This window comes from Gasterosteus aculeatus, chromosome 1 (assembly GCF_964276395.1).
Source record: "Gasterosteus aculeatus chromosome 1, fGasAcu3.hap1.1, whole genome shotgun sequence".
In the NCBI taxonomy this organism is placed as follows: Eukaryota; Metazoa; Chordata; class Actinopteri; order Perciformes; family Gasterosteidae; genus Gasterosteus; species Gasterosteus aculeatus.
In genome coordinates, this window is record NC_135688.1 from 8442810 (window position 1) to 8470802 (window position 27993).

Consider the following 27993-nt stretch of genomic DNA (forward strand, 5'->3'; position numbering starts at 1 on the left):
GTCTCACCGTGCTGCAGTTACAGTAACACCTGCCCCCAGATGTGATGTGTGTTAAGATGATCAAAGTCACAAGATCAGGTATAGAGCATGTTAAGCTTTAAGGCCAATTTGTAATTGAGTATGTTAGTAATGCATGCACAAATGTTCAATAAACTGGTTATATTGGTTGAGATACTGTAAGCTGCGTTGTTCCAGACTTGTGTAATAGTTTCCGCGAGAACTGGTAAATAGCTCCCAGGCATGTTTGAACACTTTTATCAATGTCTGACCATTGAAGAGACAGCCAAAGGCCTAAATGTTGTAACCATAATTGTATAAAAGCAAAAATAAAATAATCTTTGTTAGGATAGTTAAGTTCCTCAACTTTAAGATGAGCCATATTGAAGTAATCTTGTCAAACATAAACCGGATGGAATGCTGCTGAATAATTATACAGATTAAGTCACCTATATTTGGTCTGTCATAGATCAGGACTGTCAGCTATAGTGTTATTGATCACACATTAAAATAAACATATTATGAAAGGTACAGAGAAATCCTCTTTGCCAAACAAAGAGCTGATTTGGGCTTGAAAGGTAATAAAGAACCAATGGTGCAGAAAACGGTACCAAGAGACGAGTCTTCTGTGAGATTAAAGCTACGTCTCTTATAAAGAATACTGAGAGAATTAGTCCTGAGAGCTTCCTCAGAAAGATTTTAAGCCTTTCACTTGCATGCTAAACTGTGCATACTTGCTACAGTAGTGCTCTATCATTCACACTGAACTACTGCAGATTCAACAATGCTTTTGTTATGTATAATACACATTTTCTGAAGCTTCCCTGATAGATGCAGGTGATATTATAGACTCCCAACAACACAAACGTATTATTTAATAAAATGGATGACATAACTATAAAGCCCTATTTGACATAAATGGGAAATAATAGATTAATTTATTCAATTTATTGTCTACTTCTTTCAAATCAGGTTTTCTCTGGTAAACTTTCAAGCATCAATAATGAGAATAGACTAGACAATCCTATATTTTATTTCAATTATGTGTACAGGAGATCACCAAAGAAAGCTAACACAGTATATGCGGTAATCAGTCAACAGCATCCCTGTGTGGGGAACCACACCGCGTTATTGCTGGGGACCACATCACATGTCAAACAAGATGCGTCAGACTATGTCCACTGACGTGTGTCTTTATAATGCAAAACAAAACTGATTTGACTTTAACACCTGGACAAGAAGCTGTTGACATTTGTTTTCATCATTACTATGAGGATTAGAGTTATTATAAAGGCGTCTAGAGAGATGGAAGACATTTCCTGCAGGTGTGAGTAAACTATCTACTGCGCTGCTATGTTGGGAGATGAGCTGTGGTATGATGGGAAAAGTGGCAAAAGCAAATCAGGCGTTTGAGATTTATTCCTTTTAGTTGAAATATTTATGAAAAGACATCTTCATTAAGGCATCACACCATTAATCTTAACGTTAATATTAGTGGTGGGCCTCTTTGGCTCATTAGCATTTTCTCTCAAAGCAGACAAACAAGTAAACAGTCTTTGCAGCTGTATACAGCAACCAGTATTTTGATTTATCCAAGTTACATAATACCAGCGTAGCGTAGAGCATCTGTGAGAAGTGGTGTGATGTTAACTTGTCTAATGAGAGGTGGGTGAAGAGTTTCATCTATCTGCATGTGTAGTGACGAGGTCATGAGGTCTAACAGTCTTTCAGGATTCCTGTTGGGGAAATTATGTTTTTTCGACCAGACAGCTTTGTTCTTTTGTCCCCAGCTGTCTCATAAAACTTGAGGAAGAATAGTGCACTGACATGCTAATGGCTTAACGAAAACCCTCGTCACATTTGCATTTACGCTAAAGAGAAGACAAGTTTAGTTCATTTTAACTCTCAGTCTCATGTGGCATAACAATACGCCCCTTTGCTCAGTGCTCCTTTGTGTGCAGCATTGATTCCTCACTTGGATTCGCCTTCTTTAAACTACAACATAATGATTAATCATGTTAAGATTTTGTGACAATCAACAAAAACAATTCAGAAAAATTCTAAGCAAAACATACAGAGCTCAACAGTTTGAAAATCCAAAGTTAAACACTTCATAAACCGGCTAATGTGACCTATTATTATTATATAAATATATTGCTATATTGCTTTATTGAGGATATACTGTTAAAATATAATGCTAAACTTCTGATGAGTAGCGGCAATAAAAACCTCACAGCGACTTATCACAATGAAGTCCAGTCTTACAGGAAGGCTCGTTTCAAAGACACTGAAGCTCAGTCATGGCTCAAGTATAAATCAACTGTGACACAACTTTGAATCGAAAATAACTGAGGTGCCACGGCGTATACAGTAAACCTTTGTAATCAAATCCTAGAGAGTCTTATAAAAGTGATTCTAAAACAAAAGCACACAATACTTCAGTATTTGTGTTTGCCCTGTTGTTTGTGTACACACAGCATTTCTTACATACACAGCTCCTCTATTATAAGGCAGTTATTACAATTGCGTACAGTAATGAAGTAATAACTTTAAAAAGATGTCCTACATTAAAATCTACTTAATTTCATCTTCTTTTTTTAAGTTGCTATTGGCTCTTTTTTAACGCTAGGGGCCACTGTGGGCATGTGTTGTGATAACAGGAAACAACACACGACACACACACACACACGCGCGCGCGCACGGTCTCATCGTTTACAGTCCACAGTCACCGCCTTTTCATGTGACGATGGAATTTGTGTAAAATGGAAAAGGAAGAAAAATGCAAAGAGTTGAAAACACACAAAAAACAGCAGTCATGTTCTCAGTCACTTTTTGCTGACATGGAAACACACCTAGGCTATGATGGTGTGCATTCTCTTCTTAGATTTCTAAAAATGTATCAAATAATCAATAAAACCTTACGGCAAACATAAGAGATGGGGCTGCCTTATTCTGAAAAAATATTTCCGATTGCAATTACTTGGATGCAACTGCAATGTGATTTGAAAGAATAGAGGGACAAATTCAACAAATATTGCTCCTATATTTGTGTTAAAGGGTTACCTGCAAAACTAGTCGCATGAAGCATTGCCCTCTGGCTTTACATTAACCAGATAACCAGTTGAGGTTAAAGTAAAAAAATTAAAAAACGGAAATTGGCACCACGCCTTCGTCTTTATCAAATGTTTTAAAAAGTCCTCCTCCTTGCCAATTACATATGAGAATTTCCTTTAAAGGAGTAGTCACAGAATAAAATTCCAACAAACCATTACATTACTGGAGCTTATTGTTTCTGGTTAGTTAGGTTTGTATTCAAATTGTAATTGTAACAAGTCACAGGAACGTGGAGGACTCCACTCCATTTTCAGCTGTTTCTCAGCCAGCGAAACGTTTGGTCACGTGGTTGGTTTATGGTTGGCCTTGAAAGCTCGCAGGTGATTGGGTTACACGACATATCGGCTCTTAAAAAGGCTGCCGCCATTCACAGTCATATCTCAATTTCCCATTTCAATTGAATTTATACAGCGGCAAACGATAACAGACGTTATCTCAGGATGCTTTTTCATGTTTAGCAGGTTCGGACGGAAGGCTTTCTTTGAAATAGAGGCCCGGCAACATATCGAGCATGTGTAACAACAACATGTACCTTCATTTAAGATTGGCTTAAAGTTCTCATAGTAATTTAAGGTTATATCAAAGTCCTTGATAAAAAAAGTGACTAAGTATAAGTATAACTCAATAGTTAAAACCAGTCTCTGCCATCAATTCAGTAAAGGTGCAGCAGACAACAGAAGAGAACGACGATCGTCGTTAAAAGTGCAGCTCACAGTGGTCGCTACTCTGCCTTCGTCTCAGCAGCAGTGGCCCCTGCTGACATCAGTCTGGCCCGGGCACCCAGAGGCTGCACCGGCCCCTCTCCACCTTCTCTCTCTCCCTCCTCCTCCTCCTCCTCATCGCCTTTCTCCGGGCCCGGCGGCGGCTGTCTCTGTGCCGCAGTGTGCCGGGAGCGGGCCCTGTGCCTTCGAGGGTGGAGGAAGAGAGCGGGGTCCGGCATGGCCGTGGGCTCCGCGGGGCCCGTCACCTTCTCCAAGGGGACGCACTCGCGGGCCCGCTCCGCCCTGGAGGACGCCCGGGCGCCCTTGCGCTTGGGTTTGACCGCGGGAGAGGAAGGGGCGCCTCCCGACGGCGGCTGCGGAGGAACGGAGTTCTGCTCGGCACCGTAATGAGCCCCTCCCTGGCTGTGGCCCCGGGCGAGGAGCCCCTGCCTCTGTTGCATCCGCTGGTGGTGCAGCTTCTGCCTGGCAGCGTGCAGCTGGAAGGAGAGGTACGCCGCGGCCTCCGTTTGTTTCTGCAGCTCCGTGTTAAGGATGGTGGAACAGTGGCTGCGGCGCTTGAGCTCCTCCAGGAAGTGGCGCTCCTTCTCCTTGAGATTGGCTCGGAGGGCTCCGACCAAAGCCCCTTTGTGGGTCAGCTCCACGCGGAGCTCCCCGATGGAGCACTCCTGCTCGGCCAGACGGCCCTCCGCGTCCCAACAGCGGTCCTCCAGGAGCTCCTCTTCCTCCTGTAACTCTGACACAGAGACGCACCGGGAATGCAAAGGTTAGACACCTGCAGGAGGTTGAACAGAGTCAAACAGCTTTTATATACAACTGTGTTTTAGCATATAAAGCATTGCTGCAAATAGCGCTGGGCAAAATGAATATATCAATAAATTTTGCACTCAGCCCTTTTTGGAGGCATTAAAAACTGCAGTAAGATTATAGAATGTTGTGGACTGTTTTGGTATTTGCCTTTACTTACTGACCCCTTTCATCATGTCCACATTGCTGATGATTATTTCTCTAAAAAAACATCTTGTTAATATTTTGTGAAAGCACCAATATTCCACCGTAGAATATCATCGCAACATTGATGGTGTCAGCCTGTACTGTATAGATAAAACACACACAGCATATACACACGTAGTGTATTTAGTACACATTGTGCATTAACAACCAGGCGGATTACTTATTTGTTGGGACACAGAAGCTCTGATCTGCCGCACATATGACCGTGTAGGCACATTGCCCAGATCCACTCAGTGAATAGATACGAGAGCAGTTCATGACCTGAGTATTCAGGAATCAACCGTCTACTCTCAAAGTCCCGTGAATGTAATCCTCTAATGGCACAGTGTGGTGGCTTTAGAGCCGAAAGCTAGAAATGGCACACATATGTGGAAAGGGTTTCCTCCCTGCTATTTCATTTTCAATAGCTAAATGAAAATGACAATATGCAAGAGGTGGAGATCGTAACATAAACCAATTAGCAGGATTTACATACTGGAGAGAGAAAATTACTCTTCTTTAACCACCAATAACAAGTTATTCACGCTGCACCACTAATACATAACTCACTCTATATGCACCTTGTAATTGTCACGGTGTGGTTCACGTCCTGTCTTATTTTGTAGTTTTCTGCCACTCGTGCCCCCGGGTAACTTCCTGCCTGGTCCTGTCATCCCCTGTGATAGTCTGATAGTTTCCTCCTGTGTTCAATCACCTGCACCTCCCTAGTGTATTTAAGCCGTGTGTCTCTTGTCGCGTCATTCTGTCAGGGATGCGGGGAAGGCAGGACTCAAGATGCAGACTTTACCAAAAAAGACTTTAATAGTCATAAACTCCAACACAAAATGGCCAAGACGCATACAGGTACCAGGGGGGAAAAAAGGCAGCCAGGAACGAGAGACAATTCAGGACTTTCGACAATGACGCGACAAGTGACACAAGAGACACACGGCTTAAATACACTATGGAGGTGCAGGTGATTGAACACAGGTGGAAACTATCAGACAATCACAGGGGATGACGGGACAAGGCAGGAAGTGAAGTTACCCGGGGACACGAGTGGCAGAAAACTACAAAATAAGACAGGACGTGAACCACACCGTGACAGTAATCTGATCTGAACTAAATTAGAAAACATCAATAGCGCTGATTTGTGAGAGATAGAACAAACAAAACAAAAAAATACTACTAATGCTACTTAAGGCCTCTTCTCATTTGGAACTTCAACCTGCTTATTGTTGTTTTTTCTTTTGCTTCTGTTGCTCTTTCTTTCTAGTGAAATCCCCTTGAGGGGAGGCAGGTATCAATCAAAAGCCAATGCAGCAACATCCGGGCCGACTGAGCAGCAGTTTGCTAGAGGGGAAGCAGCTCATCCACAGAGGCCCCCCCCTGCTGCCCCTGCCCACAGAATTAGGTCAGCTTTGCAGGGGAGCAGAATCCCAAAGCGGGGCGGGAGGTTTGGTGAGTCTTAAACCTGCAAAGCCTTGAATCCATCTCAGCTGAAACGTAACAAGGGGCTTCATACGTTGATAGAAAAACATACGTTTGAGTTTAAAGGTGCTAGAGATGAGGTTGAAAGTATTTTGATTTTCTCAGATTGCTACATGTTGATGGCTAACAGTGTGCTAACAAAGATAAAAGCGTTTACCGATTTCTTTCTATAGATGATGCTATATAAAGCTATGGATCCTGCATATTACACCTAAAAGGTGGCATATCTTACTGTTTTATGATCTACATTCTTCACTTGCTCTACATTTCTCTATTATCTTCTGCCCTTGATCATTTTTAGTCATATTTCATCCATTCATTTTCTTTTCCTCTAGTATCTCCGTACATTCCCCCAATCGCCTTCTTCTCCCTCAGTACTCCAGAAATAATCCTCTGAGGGCCGATCAGTCTCAGGTTTTCTGCCACACATTACATCACCACTCCCAGGTTGAGCTCTTATGCTAACTATAGACTAAAGTATCTAATGTGATCTTCATATCCTTCCTCCTCTTCCTCCTCCTCCTCCTCCTCCTCCTCCTCCTCCTCCTCAGTGTCTGCAGCTGACCGCATCCTGCTGCCTTGTCTTTTCCCCTTAATCGTTCTCCTCGCTGCCTCGCAGTACCGCTCTTGTTTTCCTCGGCTCTACATCTCTCTGGTTCTCAGGAAAGTCTTGTAAGTGGACACCTCCTCCGGGACAAAACAAGAGAGGATGGATCAATTTGTCGGGCTGGGAGGGGAACAGAGGCCCGGCTGTATTGATGGATCGGGGGGGGGGGGGGGGGGGGGGGGCGGGGGGGAGGGGGGGTGACTTGTCCTGGAAGAAGAGATGGGGTCTAATGTCTTGAGTAATGCCGCTAAACGAGACCTCACCACCCCTCCCTCCTCCTCCCTCACCTCCCCCCCAAACACACACCCATTTACTCAGTCTTTTGACTTCCCCTGCTGGAATCTCGTTCACTATTATAAAATGGTTGCCCACGCATCCCAGCATTCAGACACCACCAACGGCCCTGCAAAGATCAACAGCGAGGTAGAGGCAGAGGAGGGCGGATTGGGACAAACGAGTCCAAGGAGATGGAAATATGTCTCCCGTGCGGACGGAGAACTTATTCAAGAATGTGTTGATTTTTTTTTTCTTCTTTTTTTTTTAGACATACCTATTTGGCTTCTGCCTGGAGGCTTCACCTTCAGATCACTGGTCAACTCTGAAAGAGAAGACAAAACCACAGGGAACAGCTGTTAAATATACACACATGGTTATATAAAAAACATGAAATGATATCGCTCAAGTAAAGAGGCTCTATGGCGGTGAAATGTCTTATTTTCCGTTTGTCATCCAGGGCGGCCGAACAGCGGGATAATTTCCACACTCAGCTTTCAGCACGCTGTGAAACACAGAACGACGTCTCTGGGTGAACGTGGCTTGGATTTGTCCTATTTAAAATTTTCCACAGCCAGAAATATGTGACTGCGTAATCAGCCACGAGTGACGATCGTGAACTAGTTTAATGGCCGTCACATCAACGCGAATAACGCTCGCTTACACGGATGTTTCCTTGATATAATTTGAAACAGCGTCTTATTTGTTGCTTTTCTCTCCTCTTTCAGTCTCACCCTTTCTGCTCCCCTCTGCAGGAAGTAGCTACAAGACGCCCGCCAGCATGAAGAGGGAAAGACAGATCTCATCAATATCCTCACGCCAGAATCACTGATGAACTTGATTTAACCTCAGGAAGTCCGCTCTAGGAACTATGTCTTGAAGCAACAGTAAAACAATGGAAATGATGAGCTCAGCACATTGCAGCATCCAGTGTGTGTAATGCTTTGTCGATTAGGCGCATCTCCTCCAGCCTCACTCGGCATCCAAGGTTTTTTGATTCACGGTCCGACCTTGAATTTTGCACAAGCGCATTTCCAAGAAGACGCACCTGATTGATCGAAAAAAAAGCAGTGTTTTTCAAAAACAAAAAGGGCAAAAGTTGATGGCGCTCTTTGTTCAAGGAGAGCGATGCGTAAGAGCCTTTAAGGTGATGACAATGAGAGTTTACTGACGAGGTGCAGCGGTGCAAAGTCACAGCTAACACGCGCGGCCGCCTCAACAGCTCAACCTTGACGCATCCTTCCAGGTGGCACATTAGCGTGCTGGCAGCAAACACACATCGGCATATGGCGTCACAGCCGACCCCGTCGCCCTCTCAGTTTACACATGTGAAAGCCGACTGAAGAACTGAGGGAAGGACTGCAAGTTAAACATGCTGTCAACATTTTAGCGTAACCACGACCTGAAGAGTTTGTTACAGTGAGGATGATTCTTTCAGAAATATTCTTGTTGGTTTTCTGATGCTCATAGATCCCTGGGACTGGATTTTATGAAAGCTACGGTAACTATAATCATATTATTTAACATCTTCAGCAAAAGCTTTTCGCCTCAGCGACTGTCGGGAGAGGAGATATTCCATCGTTGCCTGTACAGAAATTAGTTTGAGTGTTTTCCTACAGTTTCTAAAAGAAAAGAGAAACATCTCTGTAAGCACCGTGGTTGTCTTCTACTTCATGATGTTCTCCATTGAGGTGAAGGAACACGGGTCAGGAAAAGGCACAGTGTGTCCTTATTTTTGGATATGAATTGCGCCTAGTTCTCAGAAACCAGCACTTCGTTTTTAAACACGACAGATTTAAAACAAACAGTCACAAAACTTCAAGTCTGCTGCTACAATTACGTAGTTCCATTAAAATGCCGCTGCATTTTACCACATTGTCTTGTTTCATCTATTCATCTTTTTCAATAGTATTATAAACACACACGCACACACACACAGAACACACACACACACACACACACACACAGCTTAATTGAACAGATGTGATTGTGCAGCAGAGCTACAAAGTGACAGAAGGGGTGGTTTTCTACACAACTGGTCATATCCATCCCCCCTCTCCCCTCAACAATCCCGTTCATATAGACTACTGAAGATATGGGATCTATGGATTAGCCGTGACGGATACGTTTAATATCATCTCTCTGGGGATGCACGGTATTGTGTGTGTGCAATATGTGGCTTATGTACATGCATGTGTGTGTGTGTTTGTAGTTAGTGAAATAGGGAGATTCTGCTTCACGTTGAGGAGTCAAATCTGCCCCCCTCCCCTACACCAGCTTAATTATTCATATTCACGGATAGAAAAAGGAAAGCTTCCAGGGAATTAATGAATTCAAAGAGAGCATCCTTCCAATCACAGTAACACAAATGTGTGTGCGTGTGCTCGTGCGCGTGCAGGTTTGTGTTTGATCATGTGCACCGGTTTGCTTAATTAAATGGACGGTATATTCATTAGGCCCGAAACAGGAAATGATGCAATCTACGGGAATTGTAGCATGACATCACCATGTGGTCATTGTCTGGCATTGATTGGTGCAGACACACACACATCATATGAACAATGAGGCCTGTGTGCACAACGTTTAGCTTCTCTACCAAAAAATGACAATAGCTGCACTAAAGTGGCTTACGTTCCTTTGAAAATGAAATATTGATCATGTAGTTTGTCAAATGAGCTTCAGATCAGATTAGAGCTTCTAAAGCTCTAACTTCATATCATTAAGTGTAAACAACTCATTATCCCAAAATACATCTAGCCAGTAAAATCTCTGTATATCTTCTTCTCTGGGATGGTTCCTTTGCTATTACCCTCATGCACACACAGTCCCTCACCTGAGCACCGTTTCTGCAGGGAGAGGATCTCCAGGTGGAGGCCGTGGAGTAAAGTGAGGTGCTCCTGCCGGAGGAACACCACGCTTCTCTCCACACTCCCAATCTGCTGAGACAGCCTGCTCTCGTCAGCCATGGCTGAGTCTGGAGGGAGACAGGGAGGAAAACAGAAGGACGGGATTAATACATGTTCCACCAACCTGCATCCATCACGTCCTCGCTCTCCAAAAAACTCAAAATCAACTTCATATTACACTGTAACGCGTGAAGTGATGAATGTCACTTTCCCATACTGAGAACATTGCTTATGTCAGCCACTGGGAGAGGGAAGTTCTGAACTGAGGTCACGTGGTGGCTATAAATAGGTTATTGATGACCACAGAAATCAGCAGAAAACATGCTTCAAGTCAGCATGCAACTGCATTAAACAACAAAGCCTTTGCGGTTGACCTTAAGCCGACGCAAATGGGTCTGCTTACCTTTTGATGCGCGTCAAATGCAAAAAAATTCCAAATCTACCAAATCTGATTCTCGAGCGTTATAAAAAACGACCTCCAATCCGCGCATGCTGGTCTCCAGGGCTGGTCCAGATGCCTCAAACACATTCCCATCCGAGAGCGATCTTCATCTGCGTGCGTCCACGTTTTGATTCAGAGGACGCAGAGGAGGGACCGCTGCGTAAAAAAAATGCGAAACCACCACGACGACGCGCGGCGCGGCGCGGCGCTGGCGTCGCTCCGGCGGAACCGCTCCTCGCCCGCATCCGGGACGGATCGCGAGCGCGTCGGTGTCGGACTGGAAAGGCTGAGCGTTGAAAACAAGCTCCGCCGGGTGCAGAACACGCGAGAGGATCGTACGACAGCGCGAGCGGGACAGCTGATTGGAGGGGCCGCCCCCCCCCACCCCCCCGAAACAACAGCGATACGTCGTTCTGTTTGAGGGGGGATCGATGCAAAGCGAGGGGGTGGGTTTGAATAAAAACAATAATAAAGAAACAAAAGCGATAAAAAAGTGCGACCAAACACAGAAACTGTTTAGTTTCTGATTGTATACTAAGTGATTGATTTGTGGGCTTTCTGCATCATGGACATTGGCTGCTGTAAGGGTTCTCATCTTGAGGGCCGCGGACCTCCTCGGGGGCGTCTCGGGGATTCCACTGTTGTCTTTATTATCTTCATTCACAGGTGGAGTCGTCTGATTAAGTGCATGGAGGACAGCTCTGTGAAAGATTACATCTGAGGTTTAATTTAGCAGCTCCTCATGTGCAGAAGTAAATAGAAGCTCATAACAAGGTGGTGACGGGTTCAGGAAATTCAGTCAAAAAACGTTGCATCTGGGTTTTTAAATCTATATTTCTGATCAAAGTGATTCAATAAAAATAAAAGTACGTCAGATGAGAGTCTCCCTGTGCCGCTACTAAATCTGATAATATCTAGCCATCAGTGGACTTGTCAGTTTAGCATTTAGTACAAATGAAACCAAACATTTCAAGAAATCTTTAGCATATTTTATTTTACTTAAGTGCTATTTCTGTTCTGCTTATTTCATTAGATATTAATTCCAGAATCTGTTTGACAAATGTGCTTTAATGAAAACTGTTCGTGTACCAATGAAAGTAAAACAGACTTGTTTCTTTAATCTTTATTTTCACGTAAAACAAATAATGTTAATATATAAACATATAAATTGAACTTTTAATTACAAATCAATCTGGCAAAACATGGAAAATAGAACTGTTAAGTTTACACCTAAAGGCATCATTCTGTGAAAAGTTGCCACTCCGAGAAAGCAGATGATAATCATGACAATCAATACCTCAGTTGGTTTTGGTAGCTTCAGTAATCCAAAGTTTCCCCTTAATCAACATTTTTTTTTTTTAAAGATTTTGATAATTCTGCACAGTGCAAACAGTCTTCACTGTGAATTTCATTGTTTATAAACAGACAATATTTCACCATCCACCACAAAACAACAATAAATGAACCAGCAAAAACTGTAAAACTGCATCATTTGTAGGTTGTGATAGAGAAAAGTGTGGGTTTTCTCATTGTGTGAGACCGATGCAGTGAAACACCACGTTCCCCGTGTTCGGTGAGAAAGGAGCGTGGCAACAGTCGTAACTGCTGCCGCACTCTGTCCTGAAAAATAGTTTTCCATGTGTTCACCACTGAGAAATATAAAAAAAAACAGAATCATCCATGGCCTCGGAACGGTTTGAAATCAACTGTTTGAATGAACGCAAAAACAAACAAAAAAAAAAAAAGCAGAAATGAGAATGCAGAGAGCACAACAGTGGATCGTTTTAGTGTCATTACGACATTGTTGTGTGGAGCCATCTCAACCTGGCCGTCACATTTCATCACAATTCATAAAAGCAGGGAGCCACATAACGCTTAATTCAGATTACTCTCTTTAACATTAAAGCCTCATACAATATATTTACAAATACAAGCTTGCTTGTTAGTAAGAACTTCAATAGTCACCAGTTGTCTTCACTAAAACCACAAAGTCAAGCTGCCCTAAAAAACTAATTTAAAGAAAAAGGGCAAATAAAAAAACAACAACCCTCATCTTAAAATCGGAGAATTCTCAATAACGGTAAATCAAATTTAACCGTCTCCCTCCCAAACTGTCATTTTTTCAGTGCAGTGGTGTTGAATTTAAGATGGACAAAGCATTTCTGTAAGGGTCTGCGTTTACGTCGTTTAACTCACAGTTTGTATCTGAAGTTTCTTTCCATCTGGAAAAGAGTGGAGTGTGATGTCTGTTCCCTGTGTGAGTAACGTGGTTGGACAGCCTGGTTTTAGGGCCTGACGACGATGAGTTTCCTCCCCCCCTGTATACATTTGGCTACAGTGAATATAAAACCCGAGAGGCATAATGTGCTGCAACAACACAACTTACACAATCACATTTACGTCACTGTCATCAAGATTTTTTTTTATAATAGGTATAATTAATAAACTTTGTTTGTTTAATCCACAACTTCTATTTTTTAGCACAAATAAAATTTCAAATACACTTACAAAGATTCCTCACCAAAAAAACACACACTCGTATATGGCATCAGATGTATCTGGTCCACACGAGCGCTGCAATGATGTAATGTGAGTGGTGAGAGAATGCAGCCTTTTGGCAGCCGGGCAGTTTTCTTCATTCACAGATCCCAGACCTGTTTGTTCCAACAACGACCTCTGGGATTTCAAAACATGAGGCAGGAGGCACAGGTTGACCGAAACGCTTAAAACAATTTAAAAAATGAAGACGTCTCTGGTGACGCCTGTACTGAGATCACTGAGGGGATGATGAGGAGGAGTCTGCTGTCCTCCAAAGGCCAAATGTGGAATAACAACTTCTGCCGGTCTGAAAGCTCCTACTGCGAGTTCACCGACCCAACACATGCACCATGAAAACATTAGCGCCACTTAGTCCAGTAGCGCAATGTATTGTCATTAAACCTGTTATGTTCTCAAAACTTCCATTACGGCTGCACCCTGAGGCCATTGGCCGTGTAATTGATCCATTAGCCAATCAATACAGTTCCAAAAAGAATTACAAACACTAATACTATCGTTTAGCAGATCCGAGAGGCTCGAGTCGTTTTGAGGATTATAATGTATATTTATAATGAACATAAAACCTACTTTGACCATCGCATATTTTGTTATTGATTTTTAAGTTCTCTATTGAAGATGTTTTTAATGAATTTGGCGAAGCACGACACCGTTTAGCTACATTGTGTCGTCAAATCCGAACTATTTTATTTAGATGCCACATTAAAGTTTTCAAAGAGCTTTCCTAACACTGAAAGCAGAGCTTGTGTAAGAGTGAGGCAAAAGAAAGAAGCTTTCTGAGGTAGCAGGCGTCTTTACTTGAGATTTGTTGGAGGAAAAAAAAAAAGAAAAGAAAGTGAGATGTATTCACCTCCGCAGTGCGAGCGTTGAACAACAAACGAGTTTGGACGAGTGGTAAATAAAAAGATTATTCTGAAGATATTTGTAGTCGTGTCCTACTTCATCTTTGGGAATATAATGAGCCAGTGGGTTCGTCTCACGAGCGTCTTCGCTTACTGTAAGCTACACTTTAGAACTTACTTTAGGAAATAAGGCTATTTGTGTTGTTCTACAAGACCTTATACTGTTCACACAAAGAAACTGCCATCAGTGAACCACTTATGGCACTTCGGGATTATTGGGCCACACAATACTGCTACACAAGCCTAAAAGTACAACAAAATGTAGCTTTTACCTTTAGCTGTGATCAGTGTTTCACGTAAGGCCACTCGATCACATGTTGTATGGATGTAACTGTACAGTATGCAAGACGACAAGATTCCTCCATCTCCCACTATATGGGCATCTCTCACACACACACACACACACACACACACACACACACACACACACACACACACACACACACACACACACACACACACACACACACACACACACACACACACACACACACACACACACACACACACACACACACACACACACACACGCACGCACACAGACTAAAGCGGTAGCAAAACTGACGTTAAAATACGGTAATGAGTGCGTTTACAGATCATAATCCTCGTTTCCTCCCTTCCTCCCCATGTCCTTACATCTCCTTCTCCTTCTTGGTCTCCCGGGTGCTGCTCTTCAGAAAGTCGCTCCTGAGCAGGCGACAGAACAGGACGATGTTCATGGCCGTCATGATGGCCATTCCCACGCTGCCCAGCGTGTAGGCCAGCAGGGGCACGTTGTCCCTGTTGAGCACCAGCCAGCGGGTCATCCAGGCCAACGTGTTGATGCGGAACACCACGTACGTGCCCAGGTTGACGATGCTGTTGACCCGGTAGAGCGTGCCCACCGCGTTGCCGGCCATACGCAGCATTTGCCTGAGGTGGAGGAACACGGAGTTGATCTCCACCAGCAGGGCCACCACGGCGAAGCCAACGTAGCGGCAGGACAGCACCGAGAGGCCGAAGCAGGTGATCACCTGCGGAAGGAGGACGTGAGAGAGGAAGGTTATAATGGGTGTGGCAGGAAAAACAAACAGAACATTTTAAATACTGGAGGTACAATAACCTACTGGCGTAATATTACAGATTATGTGTTATTTTTAGCACTTATATATATATATATATATATATATATATACATATATATATATATATATACACACACATCACGTCTTTCACCCTGTGCTGTTAGTTAATGTGTAATCCTGGTTGACCTTTATGTTTGAACTGTACATGGTACTGTTGTACAGAAAAAAAAACTATGCACGACAATTTTGCATCTTAAAATGACTACGGGTAAATAACGTATTCAATTCATCAGGATTGCTTTAAATTGTGTGAACGCAGTGGTTTTAAGAGGAAATATTGAATCATTTTTTCTTACATTCATTCTCAGTGTGGATGTCTGAACACTTTTTTTCCCCCCATTCAGACTTCTATTTACTCAATGACAATGCGGAAGGACACCAGCCACATGTCTGACGTCTGCTGGACAGCTCTTATGAAAGTTTGTGTTGTAACCAGTTTGCAACCTCCACAAGATGGCAGCAACATCGCTAAAGAAAAACAGCTGAACACAACCAATCCTGGCCCTGACATCACTACGCTAACTAAAGAGTCGGAGGGGGGGTGACGTGAAAGCTGTCATTAAACACAAATGCTGTTTAAAGATGTCACATTTAGGAGTTCAAAAAAGTGTTTGTGCCCAAACAGGCTGTGCAGCAGCCTCCAGCTTCATTTACACTCCGAGCACACTCGTAGTGGACGGAGGACAAAAACAGACTGCACTTAAGTCTCAGGCTTGTGGCCTCCTGAACCGCCATGTTTGTAAATCCAGAGTGTGTGGTGGTGGTGAAAGGGGGGAAGATACTGAAAGAGCACTTCAGGATGAGGCCGGTCCAAAGAAAGTCGTGTCTGTGGTTTGTTAGCACGGGTCACATCTGGCTCAGACGGAGAGGCGTCTCGTGTTGGTGCACGTGTGTCTCGTCTGGAGGTCACAGGATAACTCCTAGAATGCTGCAAACAATCATGTGATGCCCTGTAGTTGGTTGGCCACCATAGCATGTGAGGAAAGACAGCAACAGGAGGAAAGAAAATTGTATCTATGGAACCTAAAAACTTTATTTGAGGGCCTCTACAATCTGTTCACCCACGCTTAGGACAAGGGAAATAAATGGCCCCATCCTGTCCTTCCTCTCTGGATACTGGAACAGATCCAGAGACACAGACAGGGAAATTAAAGAGGGATTCCTCTTCTTGGAGTGTGTACATTAGGCACATCAGTAGCTCAGAAATGATATGTTTAAAAAGGCTTCACTTGGCGTGGCAGCGCTTCACAGTGAAAAGAAACAACAACAAAAAAACAAAAAATTAAATTCAGAACGTCATCGGGGTGGCTTGGGGGACGGAGGTATGTGACACTGCAGTGCGGGACGGACCTGTGACATGACGGGTGCCTATTCCAAACCACTGAATCCATCACATGTTTGTTCTGCGGTGACAGGACATTTAAAAACTCTACCCTGATTTACCTCTACAAATAAAAAAAACTAACATATCAGATGTTAAAGTCACAAGTAATGTGAGATCCAGAACCACCAGCAGCATGCACAGTATTGGCTGGACGGATGAAACTCCCTGCAAACAGTCCTAAAGTACTGTACCATTACCAGCAAACCTGAGGTGGGGGCAGAGACAAGATACATCGGGGAGAACGTATACGGTGCATGAGCATCCAGTCTACACCTGCAGTAACGACAACAACACAAAGATTGGTAATAGTGTGTGTGTGTGTGCTGTAAAATCATTCATACACTTGTGTTCAAAGCCAAAGACCATACACTGATTGACCTCTATACATGCGCACGCACACACACACACACCAAGGCCACGTCTAATCCCATCTGGAAAGATACGACGAAACAAACATACGCCGCCAAGATAAGACGAGGAGAACAAACAGACAACGACTCAGAGTTCCTTAGTTACGTTGCGAAGGAGGTGGAATCATTTCACGTCATCGATTACAGTTGGAGAAAAATGAAGTTACTTAATTATTTTTTATCTGTTTTTTTCCCTGCTGCACGTGTATCTAGATTCATGGTGGTAATCTCTCTTTTATGGCCTTTCTTCTCCAGTTCGTTGCCTTATCTTAGCAAAGCAGTGGAACACTATATAACACACTATAAAACTGCAGCCATTTGTCCCAAACACCTTCAAATATACCACTGGTAAAAGTTTGTTTTGATTAACTGTTGGACTAAATTCACACACATTATCCTGCTGTTCCAGGGGCTGAAAAACAAGGAGGTGTAGCCGTTTCTTTCTTGCGTTTTCTCCCAGTGGACTTAATTAGATGTTCTCTTTACCCCTTGGTGAGGGACCTCCTCGTCCCCTTTTCAGGGGGGGAACTCTGGGTATAAAGATGGAAGGCAAGTACCACAGACAGTGATACATGAACGTGGTGAAACCTGGTCAAATAAAATGAATCAAGAAAAGAAAGAAAAAAGCCATCTTATCTAACCGACATTTACCATAGAGAGGACTCAACCACACCAATCAAAGTTCAACCGGCAGTCGGGATAAAGCTCACTTGATAAGAGGAGGCATTTTAAAGACTTACATACATCTTACGTGTTGCACAAGCATCATGCCATCCTTAGTCCGTACGTGTCCTTCCCTCTCTGCCTGCAGGAGTTCCAGATGTCATTGGCCTGATGTGGTAGCAACTGTTCAGCCCCTCGCTCACTCTCTAACCCTTAAGGCTAAACATTTGCTAGGTTTTTTGCCGTGCATTTTTTTTTTTACAAATAGCCTTGATAATTCAAAATAAAACCTGGCGCTTCTTTGCTCCTCGGCACACACTTTGTTAAAATAGTTAAAGTTGGAGGTTTCCACGTCAAACCAGTTTTTTGTCTCTTGTCAAAGGACAATTTCAAGCAGCATTTGTTTTGTTTTTTATTGCATGGGTTTGTAAGTATGAAAATCAGCGTTAAAAGAGACAGTAAAAAAAGGAGGATGGTGTTTTACAATTTGATGGAGGTCATTGATTAACCCAGGAGGTTCACTGAGGTTTGACACAGTCTTTTTCAGTTTTTCATAACTGCTCACACGTGACTTATGCAAGTCCACACCCATATTTGTGAAGGGATTGTTAAATATCACCTATATCTAACCACTCACTCCGCCTTGCAAAAACTACCAACAGCGGCGTTAGCAGCAGATTTTCTGAGGAAACTTGAGCATTAGAAAAAATATGAAAATGTAAGATATGTGACCATCAGTACTCGGAGCATCCATTATCGCAGTACAGATGTGAGGGCTTACATTTGTCAAATAAAAAATATTCTTAATTAAAAAAAATCTTAGCAGCACTTTGATCTGCTAATTCATTCCTATTTGTTTGTGGCAATATATGTTATAGGTAATAAAGAAGGTGCTGAGAAGTATATTTCTTTCCTTTAAAGAGTTAAACTATTCAACCATTTAAAATGAAGAAGAGTTTAAGGCATTCAAGGAGCCATTATTTGCTCTGCTCATCTTATTGTACAATATGCGGCATCTGGGATACTTTTCTTTCAATCACAGACTCAATGCCCTTAAAAAAATGTCTCATGGTTTCTTTAAATGCCTTTTTAAATGTCGGAAAAAAAAACTATTCTTTTACTTCTGCCTTAAAAAAAAGTCCAAATGCGCAATGCATCATCAATAACATGTGGTGATGGCAAAGCACTTACCACAAATAGAGGCTCAGGGAGATACAAGTTCAAGCCAAACGACAACTAACAAGCACACAACCACTGAAAACAACTAAACGGAGCCTCGCACCTGGAACACGGATGGGGCCTGAATATTTGCGCTTAAACACAAGGGGATTTACTCTTAACATACAAGAACATTGTTTCCTAAAGACCAGTTATTGGACCGTACACGGGTCGTAAAGGGACAGGAAATGGTCGAGTGAAGCTGATGCAGAGGAAAACCAATCGGAAGCTCAATAGAGAGACGTTTGCCATCTGGTGATCGGCCGACCAGCTGTGGGGTGAAGAGCGAGTCAACGCGAGAAACTCCAAGGAAGGATGTGCAGCCTGGAAACACGAGACTGGAATGGCTAAACACACACACACACACACACACACACACACACACACATACACAAGTTCAACGTTTAAATACACACAGACACACACACACACACACACACACACACACAGGACTGGGGGATGGCGGCCATAACTACAATCATGCGACCTGAGCTTAACCAAAGTCAGCTGACAGCAGCATCGCCACCACCTCAGCACGCGGAAAGTGTCAGGACTTCACCAGTTGTGACACTTTAAGGTTTATCTCTGAATGCAGAAATAATTCACATTCCTCCACAATTGGAAGGATGGCACCGATCAAACTTCATATCATATCATAGTTTTCGACCACAAATTGCCTGTCCTTCAAAAAGGCGAGTGTGAGAAATTGCCACATTTTACTTTAAAAGTAGAGTTAAAACCCTGAAACGTTTCACCTCTGCTCACGGTGAGGTCACCGCTCGCTCGCTCGCCCACGCTGCCGGGGAAAAGCGTTCGTGGTATTCCCACTCCCGCCCAAGTTTTCTTTTTTCCATGCTGGGGTTCGGTGAGTCACTCGGGGAGAACAACGGCATAATTCCTAGTTCTGCCCCACCTTGCTCTTTGACAAACAGCCTACAGGGAGCCAACTCCCTCCATTTTTAAACAAACCTGCTGACGGATGGACGCCTCGACAAACAGCATTCCTGGCTGTTATGCCAACCGCAAACAAATGCCGCCCTCCCGTTCTGGAGCGCCCTTTTTGCAAAGCACGCGTGTGTTCAGATGAAATCAGTTTGTAACACAGACGCTCTATTCTGCAGACGTACTGTATAAACTGATAAGCTGCATTTACATCATTGCCTGCTATTCCTTAAACTTTAAAACCCAACCAATTCCTCCAGCTTTCTTTTCTTGGGTTTGCGGTCGTGGTCTTCTAAGAAATGTACTGGTGTGAAGTTGGTTTACTCAAAAAGGTCAAGAGTTTGGACAGACCTTCTCATTGAATGACACGCATACACACAAAGCCGACAGCCACTTCTAAGCTTTTAACCGTCCACAGTGACTGCTGCTTTTTGTTAGGATCATTTGGTTCGTTGCCTTTGCAAAAGATGGTTAATACGGTTTTCTGAAAAAACAAAACAATAAACATGGAAAACCCCTCGATGTAAGACAGTCGTACCGTGAGGGGGGAACGCAAAAAGCGAAATATTATACTACCGCAGCGGAGGCTCTCATTGGTCCGTAGCCATGTGAGTGGGCGGTACAAGCTGCAGGGAGTAGGTGTAGGAGGGGAGGGAGGGGGGAGATGTTTGGAGGACTTGCTGAGATGCTGCTTGAGAACAAGGCAGCGTGTGTGATTTATGGAGTGGAGCTGCAGCACAGAAATGTTTGGAGGGGGTGCACAGATTCGCAGAAGCCCTTTTAGGAAAGCAAGAGGCTTGCTGAATATGTGTGTGTGTGTGTGTGTCTTGCTAGGGAGCCGGAGGTTCATGAGGAAACCAGATGTCTATCCTCCACACACAGTGGAAAGCTGGAAAGTCTCCTGTTTTTGGCGGGGGAACCCCAGAAAGTTCCCCCGCCAAAAACAGGAGACTTTCCAGCTTTACCCGCTAAAGGAAAAAATGTCATCGGCCATCATCACCCTCACTTTGTGGCGAAAACGGTCTCACGATAGCAATTCTTAAAGCGTAAACCTCGTTCCATGTGTTTTGTTGCGCCAGAGTGCGAGGTCAAAAAGGAGGCGTGGCCGTGGTCACACATTGTGGACGGCTGGAATTACATCGCTGGGCTGGTCAGCAAAAACAAAAACATGAACCCAGCCAGAAAATACCAAGAACCCGGGCTGTAAAAGAATGAAAAGATGACACACGGATGTAGTAAAAACAACCTCCTATTTCTTAATACTCAGCAGAATGCTTCCCAATGCTCCTGTCAATGCAAGATCTACCACTGGAGGACGTAAAGCCATCAGGAAACAGACCAGTTGGGTTTCGGATATGCTTAAATAAACAAGAAACACCTCAGCAACAATGGAAACCTCAAACCAATGAGGCTTTAGGGATTACAAATCTGCCCAGTGCAGTCTATCGGCCCGTACTGCTGCCACACAAGGCCGCTGCTCCGTGTGCCAAAAATATCTCTTCACATGCCTGGTGACAGAGACAAGTTCCAGTTGCCTCTGAGGTTGGTACAAGTTCACCCTTCAAGAGGGTAAAAAGGCGGACTGAGGGTGAATGTGAAAACCCTCCACCAACAGAGGGAGGTAGAAGAAGACGAAACCCTTCTCAACATCATTCAAATTCTAGCAGCTCCATGCTGTGGCTCCGGTTTTGTTGTCTCTATAAGGACACGTTGAGGCTTCAGACAACACATACAATATGAAAGTTGTTGGATCACAAGAGAACCGCTTTAGATTTGAACAGAAACCCGAGAGAAGCAGATGTGATTGGAAACAGCACGGACTTCCCAAAAGCAGATTAACCTGATCAGCCCTGACCTGTTTGAGGAGAGTGTCTGCCTTGGGCCCTCTTTAAGGAGATCATTGAATTTGGCCTAATGAGAGAGGGGTGAGAGGCATAAATGGAAAGAAACAGCAAACATGGTGAAAAACTTCAGGAATGCCCTGAGAGAGAGAGAGAGAGAGAGAGAGAGAGAGAGAGAGAGAGAGAGAGAGAGAGAGAGAGAGAGAGAGAGAGAGAGAGAGAGAGAGAGAGAGAGAGAGAGAGAGAGGAGGAGGAGCTGGTTCACTCAGTGTTTCCACTGTGCATTATCGAGGAACAGCTTGAGAGACAACATCAGATATTCAAAACGCGGCCCATTGGAGCGCGGAAAAAAAAAAAAAATCATAATCTGCCCTCCTGCTTGGCATCCTTCACTTCTGGCTCATAGTCTTTATTCCAAGCTCACTCTTTCCGCGAGTCATGAGTAAACGAGGCCAAAGCAAACTCAGCATGCAGACGAGTGCAAAAAAAAACAACGTACTTAACAGGCTTCAAATTCATCTATGATCAGTTCTCCATGATAAACAATATATGCACACACTTCATAAATTATTTATATATAACTATGGTGACTTCCTGTTTTCCAAAGGAAGCCTGCGGTTATAGCTGACCAAATGTCATCAGGAGTAATTGACTGTGTCAGAGCCCACATGCTACTGAATCAGAACCGAGAAGCTGTATAATGTCCACTTCAGTCAATAAGAAGAAGAAAAAATAAACCTCCCGTGGAATGTTTGACTTAATAATTCTCCCAGACTGCAACAACAGGGATCAACAAACCTCATGCTGCACCTCGTGCTGTTTGGCCGCACGCTTCAATAACAGAGGAAACCCTCACAGGGGAGTAAACAGACTTACTCAAAGCAGCATTCAGTCAGATGGCGCATGATTCATGCACGACCATTTCATTTAGTGGATTTGCTTGAAGTCGCTTTTATGTTTTATCTGTCAGCTCAATAGACAGTCAGTGACAGTCAAAAGTCAGCGATTCAAAACAGTTTCCAAGTAAGACACACCCCTGACTTTTGTCTAGATTGTTCAGTCGCACATAAATGCGGCATGGTATATTTACATTGTGATGTTTGCTGAGTTACAACACGCGAAGATAGACTGCGGTGGGACCTGAGTCAATACATGTTCAATGTCTATCTGCCTCAAAAAGGAGTTTCTCTCTTTAACCAGAGGCTCATCTTTAGTTTGTATACGTCAGTGTCACGTCAAGTTTCAAGGCAAAGGTTAATTTTTCCACTAGTAGTAGAGCGCTGCAAATACGAAAAGACTAACTAGAAAACCTCCTCCTTGGATGACCGTTACAAATCAAGCATTGACTCGGTTCTGTGGCTTTAACAACCCTGTTATGCAATAATTTAATTTACAACAGTCGCATGAAAAGAAAAGAGGAACAGATGGCCTTATGAGGACGAGACCGTTGGAGGAGGGCGGCCTTCCACAATTATCTGTGGAACTCGGTCAGCAAACATCATAAGAATGAATTAAAGTCTTGACGATTGTACCACCGCGAAACGGAGGAGGCTTGGAGAAAGCGAGTTAGCTCGCTTAGAAAAGCCATGTGAATGAGGAAGAACACTGTAGTGACAATCTGAGGGCCAGCTGGCCCGGACAGAAGGGTCCATTCATTGAGATCCCAGGAAGTAAAGAAGAGAAGAAAAAAAAAAAAAAAAAAGACTCAGACCAAATGACACAACCGCTCGGCGTACGACCGGGCCGACTCTTTCTGGTTGTCATTTCCACCACAGGCTACTGATGTCACAGGCCAGTACAGCCTTCAATCACCATCAGGTTAATACCGAACCGTTGAGCATAAGAGAAACCGTTGACATTCGATGGCCCGAATTGACAATAAAACCATCATTTGGTGGATTGCCATGGAGGCGTACGGTACTCAAAGTTAATAAAGCTTCTGAAAAGAGGTACACTTAAAACTTCAAGATGTTGCTCTTCGAGGACCAGTGTGTAGAATTTGGGGAGATTTATGTACAGATGGGATAATATTCAAAACTTTTCCATCTCTGTGTTTTGGTTGGGTTAGAATGAGCCCTTTGTATCTACATATAGGGTCTGTGTCCTCTTCCACACAGTCTAATGCCACAAGGCCTAATTTGTTAATATAAAATGAATTCAAAATACTTTTTTCCCCCCACATACTTTTTTATGTCTGGAAAAAAATCCAAATACACACATAAATCGCGGCGTCTGCTCAGTGCAAATCCTCTCCAATCCGATAAGAAAACCCTTGAACCAAAAATGTAAATAAACCACAGGTGAGTGACACACTACAAGAACAAGAGGAGAACGGGGCACCAGAAAGCAACACAAGCAGCCTTGGACGAAGGTGACGTAGAATAGTCTGTCAGGATGTAGTTCTATGCTTCCACTTCAGGTTATTTTCCATAGTGTTTAAAAGCAGGAATACAGTAAGGGGAGATCTAACTTCTATCAATGATGTTTCCTTTCAACTTTCGCAAGGCATGAACGTAGGCTGAAGGCTTGGCAGGAGGGCGGGGGGGGGTTGACAGAGGAATCATTGTTAGTTTGTCCCTCAACCTCTCCTTTTTCACTAAACAAGAAAGTCTGGTCACGCTGCCCAAAGGTGTGTTTGGGTTTTATCTGTCAAGCGACTGGTGTAAACGGTATTCATCGGGTAGTTTTCTGAGAAGTTAGCTCTCCTCTACTGACAACCTTTGGACCAAAGCGTCTTTGTTACTGTGACGGCACTGCTCCAAAAACACCTACCACAACGTGATGGAAGAGAAGCTCCCAGGACTGACTCAGCTTCTGGTTCATCACCATGTCAAGGAAGTCATAGATGAAGTAACCTGTGAGGATAGAGAGAATTCAGCAGATGTGAACGACGTCTTTGGGTTCAGTAATTTGTTACTCAACCAAAGCATGACTGATCTATTTGAAGAGAGAAGCCTGGGACATGTGAAGTGTATCGGGGGGGCACCTTGCTTCCATGGCGACAGCGATGCAAGCAAGATGCGTCTTGGGGAGAGGCTATTCATATCCACCAACCGCCATGGACCGTATCCATGGCGACAGCCATTCAAAATGATGGTGAAATAATGAAGTGCTGAATATGGGGATGAAGGGTGTCAAGGGGGATTTGGTGGGTCTGGAATTAACCTCATTGTGTTGTAAATGTGACACTGGGACCCAATGAGGCGACACGTTTGTCCTTACCATCAGGAAAAAGATGCTGTTTGCGTTATCTGGTTCATATGGGTCACAACAGCATTGGCGATGGACAGTCTTTTCAACGGTCATGTTTAGTGCTTAGAAGCCAAATGGAGCCACGTGCGACTCAGTAAATAAATAAAAAATCATTCAACCAACATCTCGTCTTCGTGTGTTTACAAAGATTCATTCAGTCTTGATACATGTGTATTAAAACACACAAGTGGAACCAAGTAGGGGGGAGTGACATAGAGGGAAAACAATGCAGTATTTACACTTTACTTTCTCCGCACGGCTAATGTCTGAGAGCCAAGGAAACCGATACTAATTGACTTCCCTTTGTCTACAAACCACATCAGGAGTGTGATTATATACACACACACACACACACACACACCACATTTTTTTCATCCCGCAAAGTGATGAAAACGGTTTCCATTCAAATTCCTTAACGATGACATTCATTGGCTTGTTTACATAAAACCAGTTTGGCGGAAACAATCGGGTGTTTATTAGGCTGACGCACTATACTTACGTCTCTGATAGCGGTCTAAGAAACCAGATTCAAACACCTGGCGTAGTACCTGGCCAAGTTTCCGAGGCATGACAACATGTCATCACTGTGGCTGTTTGTCTTCTTCAAGTCTGCTTCAACTTGTCTTGTATTATGAAACCGTATATATATATATATATATATATATATACATACATACATACATACATAATCAACAAAATGTGCAGTGTTTTAATCTGCTTGAGTTACTTTTCTATTATATGGGTGAGACAACACAGGTAGTTGGCAGTATTCTTTAAATGGGCCATTCACAGCAACACGTGGTTATCGCTAAAAAACGGATTGCACACATGAGCCGCTGACCACTGTTGGGTTCCTGTCATTCACAGACATTGTTCTCTGCATTGTGTACAAGGTATTTATTCAACTAGTGGACAATCATTGACGGCATGCTGCTGCGAGGTCTGCAGCGTGGTATCACGGCGAGCCAGGCTGAATACACAAATCTGGAGAACAAAACTCTTTGCTGACGCCTCCGAATCGAACCACATCTCTCCAGTGGGAGGGCTCTGGAGAAGCGTTTTGAGTGAATGACCCCCCTCTGTTGCCACTGACATCCGACGCGAATGGCTCGCATAAATCAACAGACTTTTTCTGCGTGTTTACCGTCTTGGTGATGTCACGTGACTGTACGGGGTTACGCCTGGTGCCAAGGACTGGTAATAATGCCCTCTATTGATCTCTGGGTACGGATGCTGCAGCTTGCTTTGCCAGCCTCGCAGGGCCAGTTTTCCTGAAAGAATGTCAAACATCCTGGGAATCCATCGGAAACCCTTGTTGATCGAATAAATTAGTGGACTATAAAAGTAGCTTATGTGCCACAAGTTGCTTCAAGATCACTTTACGGGTTCAGGAGAAAAAGTAAAAAAACAGGGCGAGTGACTATTCTAAGAAAGGGCGGTCGGACCGCGTTCAGGTTTGAGATGTGTTAATGGTATCAAGTTGAATTTAATGCATGGAAGTCTCTAATTTGGTTTACAAAGAGTAGATGGTCAAATTTATTGTAGCCTACTTTGTAAAGTCCAAAAGGCAATTTAGTGAAAAAATAATTACATAAATCTAAAAAAGAACAATTTATGTCAAGCCCACGAGTGTAAATGTGGCCAGGTTCAAAATAAGGGTAGAGACAAATACACATCCCATCACCACTAATGACCATCTATAATTGTTTGAATTTTAAAGCTCTGTGTAAACCTGTATGTTTTCCATTATACTACAATATAATAATAAATAGAGTTGGACATGGGAAACGAGGGACTGAATCGTCGGACATTTCATTACAGCATTCCGGGTTTCACTGGTGTTCTTTCACACATGAGCTTCAGGTTATGCAAACACTGTATATTTGTGCAGTTTATAGATGAACCCTTTGACCGGTCACTGTGGTCACCCCACGTGAGCAAGTAAAAGACAACATGGGATGGACAGTGTCAGTTCTTCATTCCCTCTATGACCCCCCATCACCCCGACCCGGCCCACTCAGAACGGACGGGGAACAATGAATTGGACACCGTAGAAGTGCTGACAGGTTACTCACCGATAGAAAACGACACCAAAGCGTGAGAAAACACAGAGTGGGTTTCTATCAAATCTTCTGCCATCTGTGGGTGCAGGAAAAAGCTGCAAAGACGAACACATGAGTTTATATAAATATATTTATGTTGTTGTTTCTTTTAAGTGTTAAAACTTGTTGAACTTTATTTGGGAGTGAGCTCCATATAATGAAGAGATAATATATTAGATAATAAAGTTACTGGTAAAGGATTAATGTGAACCTAGAATAAAAACAAGACGTGAAAATGTGAACATAACCGGCGCCAAAAACCGGCCACCGTTTATAAAAAAAAAAAACATGCTGGCAAGATCATCGCACGCAGTGTGCCAATTTCCCCATCAGCTCGTGAGTATTTCATTCATACAGAGTAAAAGCAGTTCCACTCACCACAGCACGGCCCATATCGCAGTGATGCCGCTGTGCACAAAGGACGCCGAGATGTTTCTCCACTTCCACGCGTTCCTGCGGGCGGATTCAGGCGTGGGCAGGTTTCTGAACCCGGTGTTGACGAGTCTGAAAAACCCGACGGAGCTCCCGGTCGTTAAGAGCACTGAGCTCAATTCCATGTCTGCGAGGATCTGTTTCTAACACAAACGTGTGTAGACTTCACAGGCTACACCGTTGCCCCCCCCTTAAAGAAAAAGAGCCCGAAATAGGTGCACACTCGACGAGTGAATCAAATCACGCGCGGGTTCTATTCCCCGATCGGTTGTGAAGCGTCAAAAAAAAAAAAAAAAATCCCACAAAACGTGTTTCTTTTACGGTTGCTGTGTGGAAAGAGGAGGCGTGGACAAATCACTCAGATGGCTCTCCAACGTCTGGAGTAATTTTTGGGGGTTTCTGTGTGAAGATCCCCTCTAAAGGAAAGCTCTGTCGCCGCGGGTGTGACTGCTGGTGATCGTGGGCGGGGAAGCCTCTTTAACAGTTGTGAAACCGTCCTCTTGTACAACCCCATCCCCTTGCTTGTGTAACTTTTCGACATCAACAACAGTCGAGCGGCGGCTTTCTCCACGCCCTACCACACACAAGGGGGCGTGGCCAGAAGCACGTTTCATTTGTGGTGTGA

The 27993-nt window shown here is 43.6% G+C and overlaps 2 protein-coding genes across 2 annotated transcripts; both read right to left on the reverse strand.

The window, feature by feature from the left end:
- Positions 1-1012: 1012 nt before the first annotated feature.
- Positions 1013-10962, reverse strand: ccdc92ba (coiled-coil domain containing 92Ba). The gene is made up of 4 exons (XM_040189543.2): positions 10504-10962; positions 10028-10168; positions 7472-7519; positions 1013-4566 (listed from the first exon to the last, which is right to left on the reverse strand). Exons 2-4 carry the CDS (start codon positions 10158-10160, stop codon positions 3833-3835), a joined length of 915 nt encoding a protein of 304 aa, XP_040045477.2. The 5' UTR covers positions 10161-10168; positions 10504-10962; the 3' UTR covers positions 1013-3832.
- Positions 10963-11650: 688 nt separating this feature from the next.
- On the reverse strand, positions 11651-27953 carry tlcd2 (TLC domain containing 2). Its single transcript, XM_040189554.2, has 4 exons — positions 27315-27953; positions 26910-26992; positions 24355-24437; positions 11651-15013 (listed from the first exon to the last, which is right to left on the reverse strand). The coding sequence occupies exons 1-4, from the start codon at positions 27491-27493 to the stop codon at positions 14633-14635; spliced, it is 726 nt and encodes a 241-aa protein (XP_040045488.1). The 5' UTR covers positions 27494-27953; the 3' UTR covers positions 11651-14632.
- Between the last annotated feature and the right edge of the window lie 40 nt (positions 27954-27993).

Bases quoted from the DNA above. Each gene is read 5' to 3' on its own strand.
- ccdc92ba (XM_040189543.2), bottom strand. From the start codon at position 10,160: ATGGCTGACGAGAGCAGGCTGTCTCAGCAGATTGGGAGTGTGGAGAGA. The intron at 7,520-10,027 runs GTGAGGGACTGT...CTTCTCTTTCAG, and splicing joins CCTGCAGAAACGGTGCTCAG to AGTTGACCAGTGATCTGAAG. The intron at 4,567-7,471 runs GTATGTCTAAAA...TCTCTGTGTCAG, and splicing joins TCCAGGCAGAAGCCAAATAG to AGTTACAGGAGGAAGAGGAG.
- tlcd2 (XM_040189554.2), bottom strand. From the start codon at position 27,493: ATGGAATTGAGCTCAGTGCTCTTAACGACCGGGAGCTCCGTCGGGTTT. The intron at 26,993-27,314 runs GTGAGTGGAACT...TCGTCTTTGCAG, and splicing joins GCGATATGGGCCGTGCTGTG to CTTTTTCCTGCACCCACAGA. The intron at 24,438-26,909 runs GTGAGTAACCTG...CTATCCTCACAG, and splicing joins TTTGGTGTCGTTTTCTATCG to GTTACTTCATCTATGACTTC.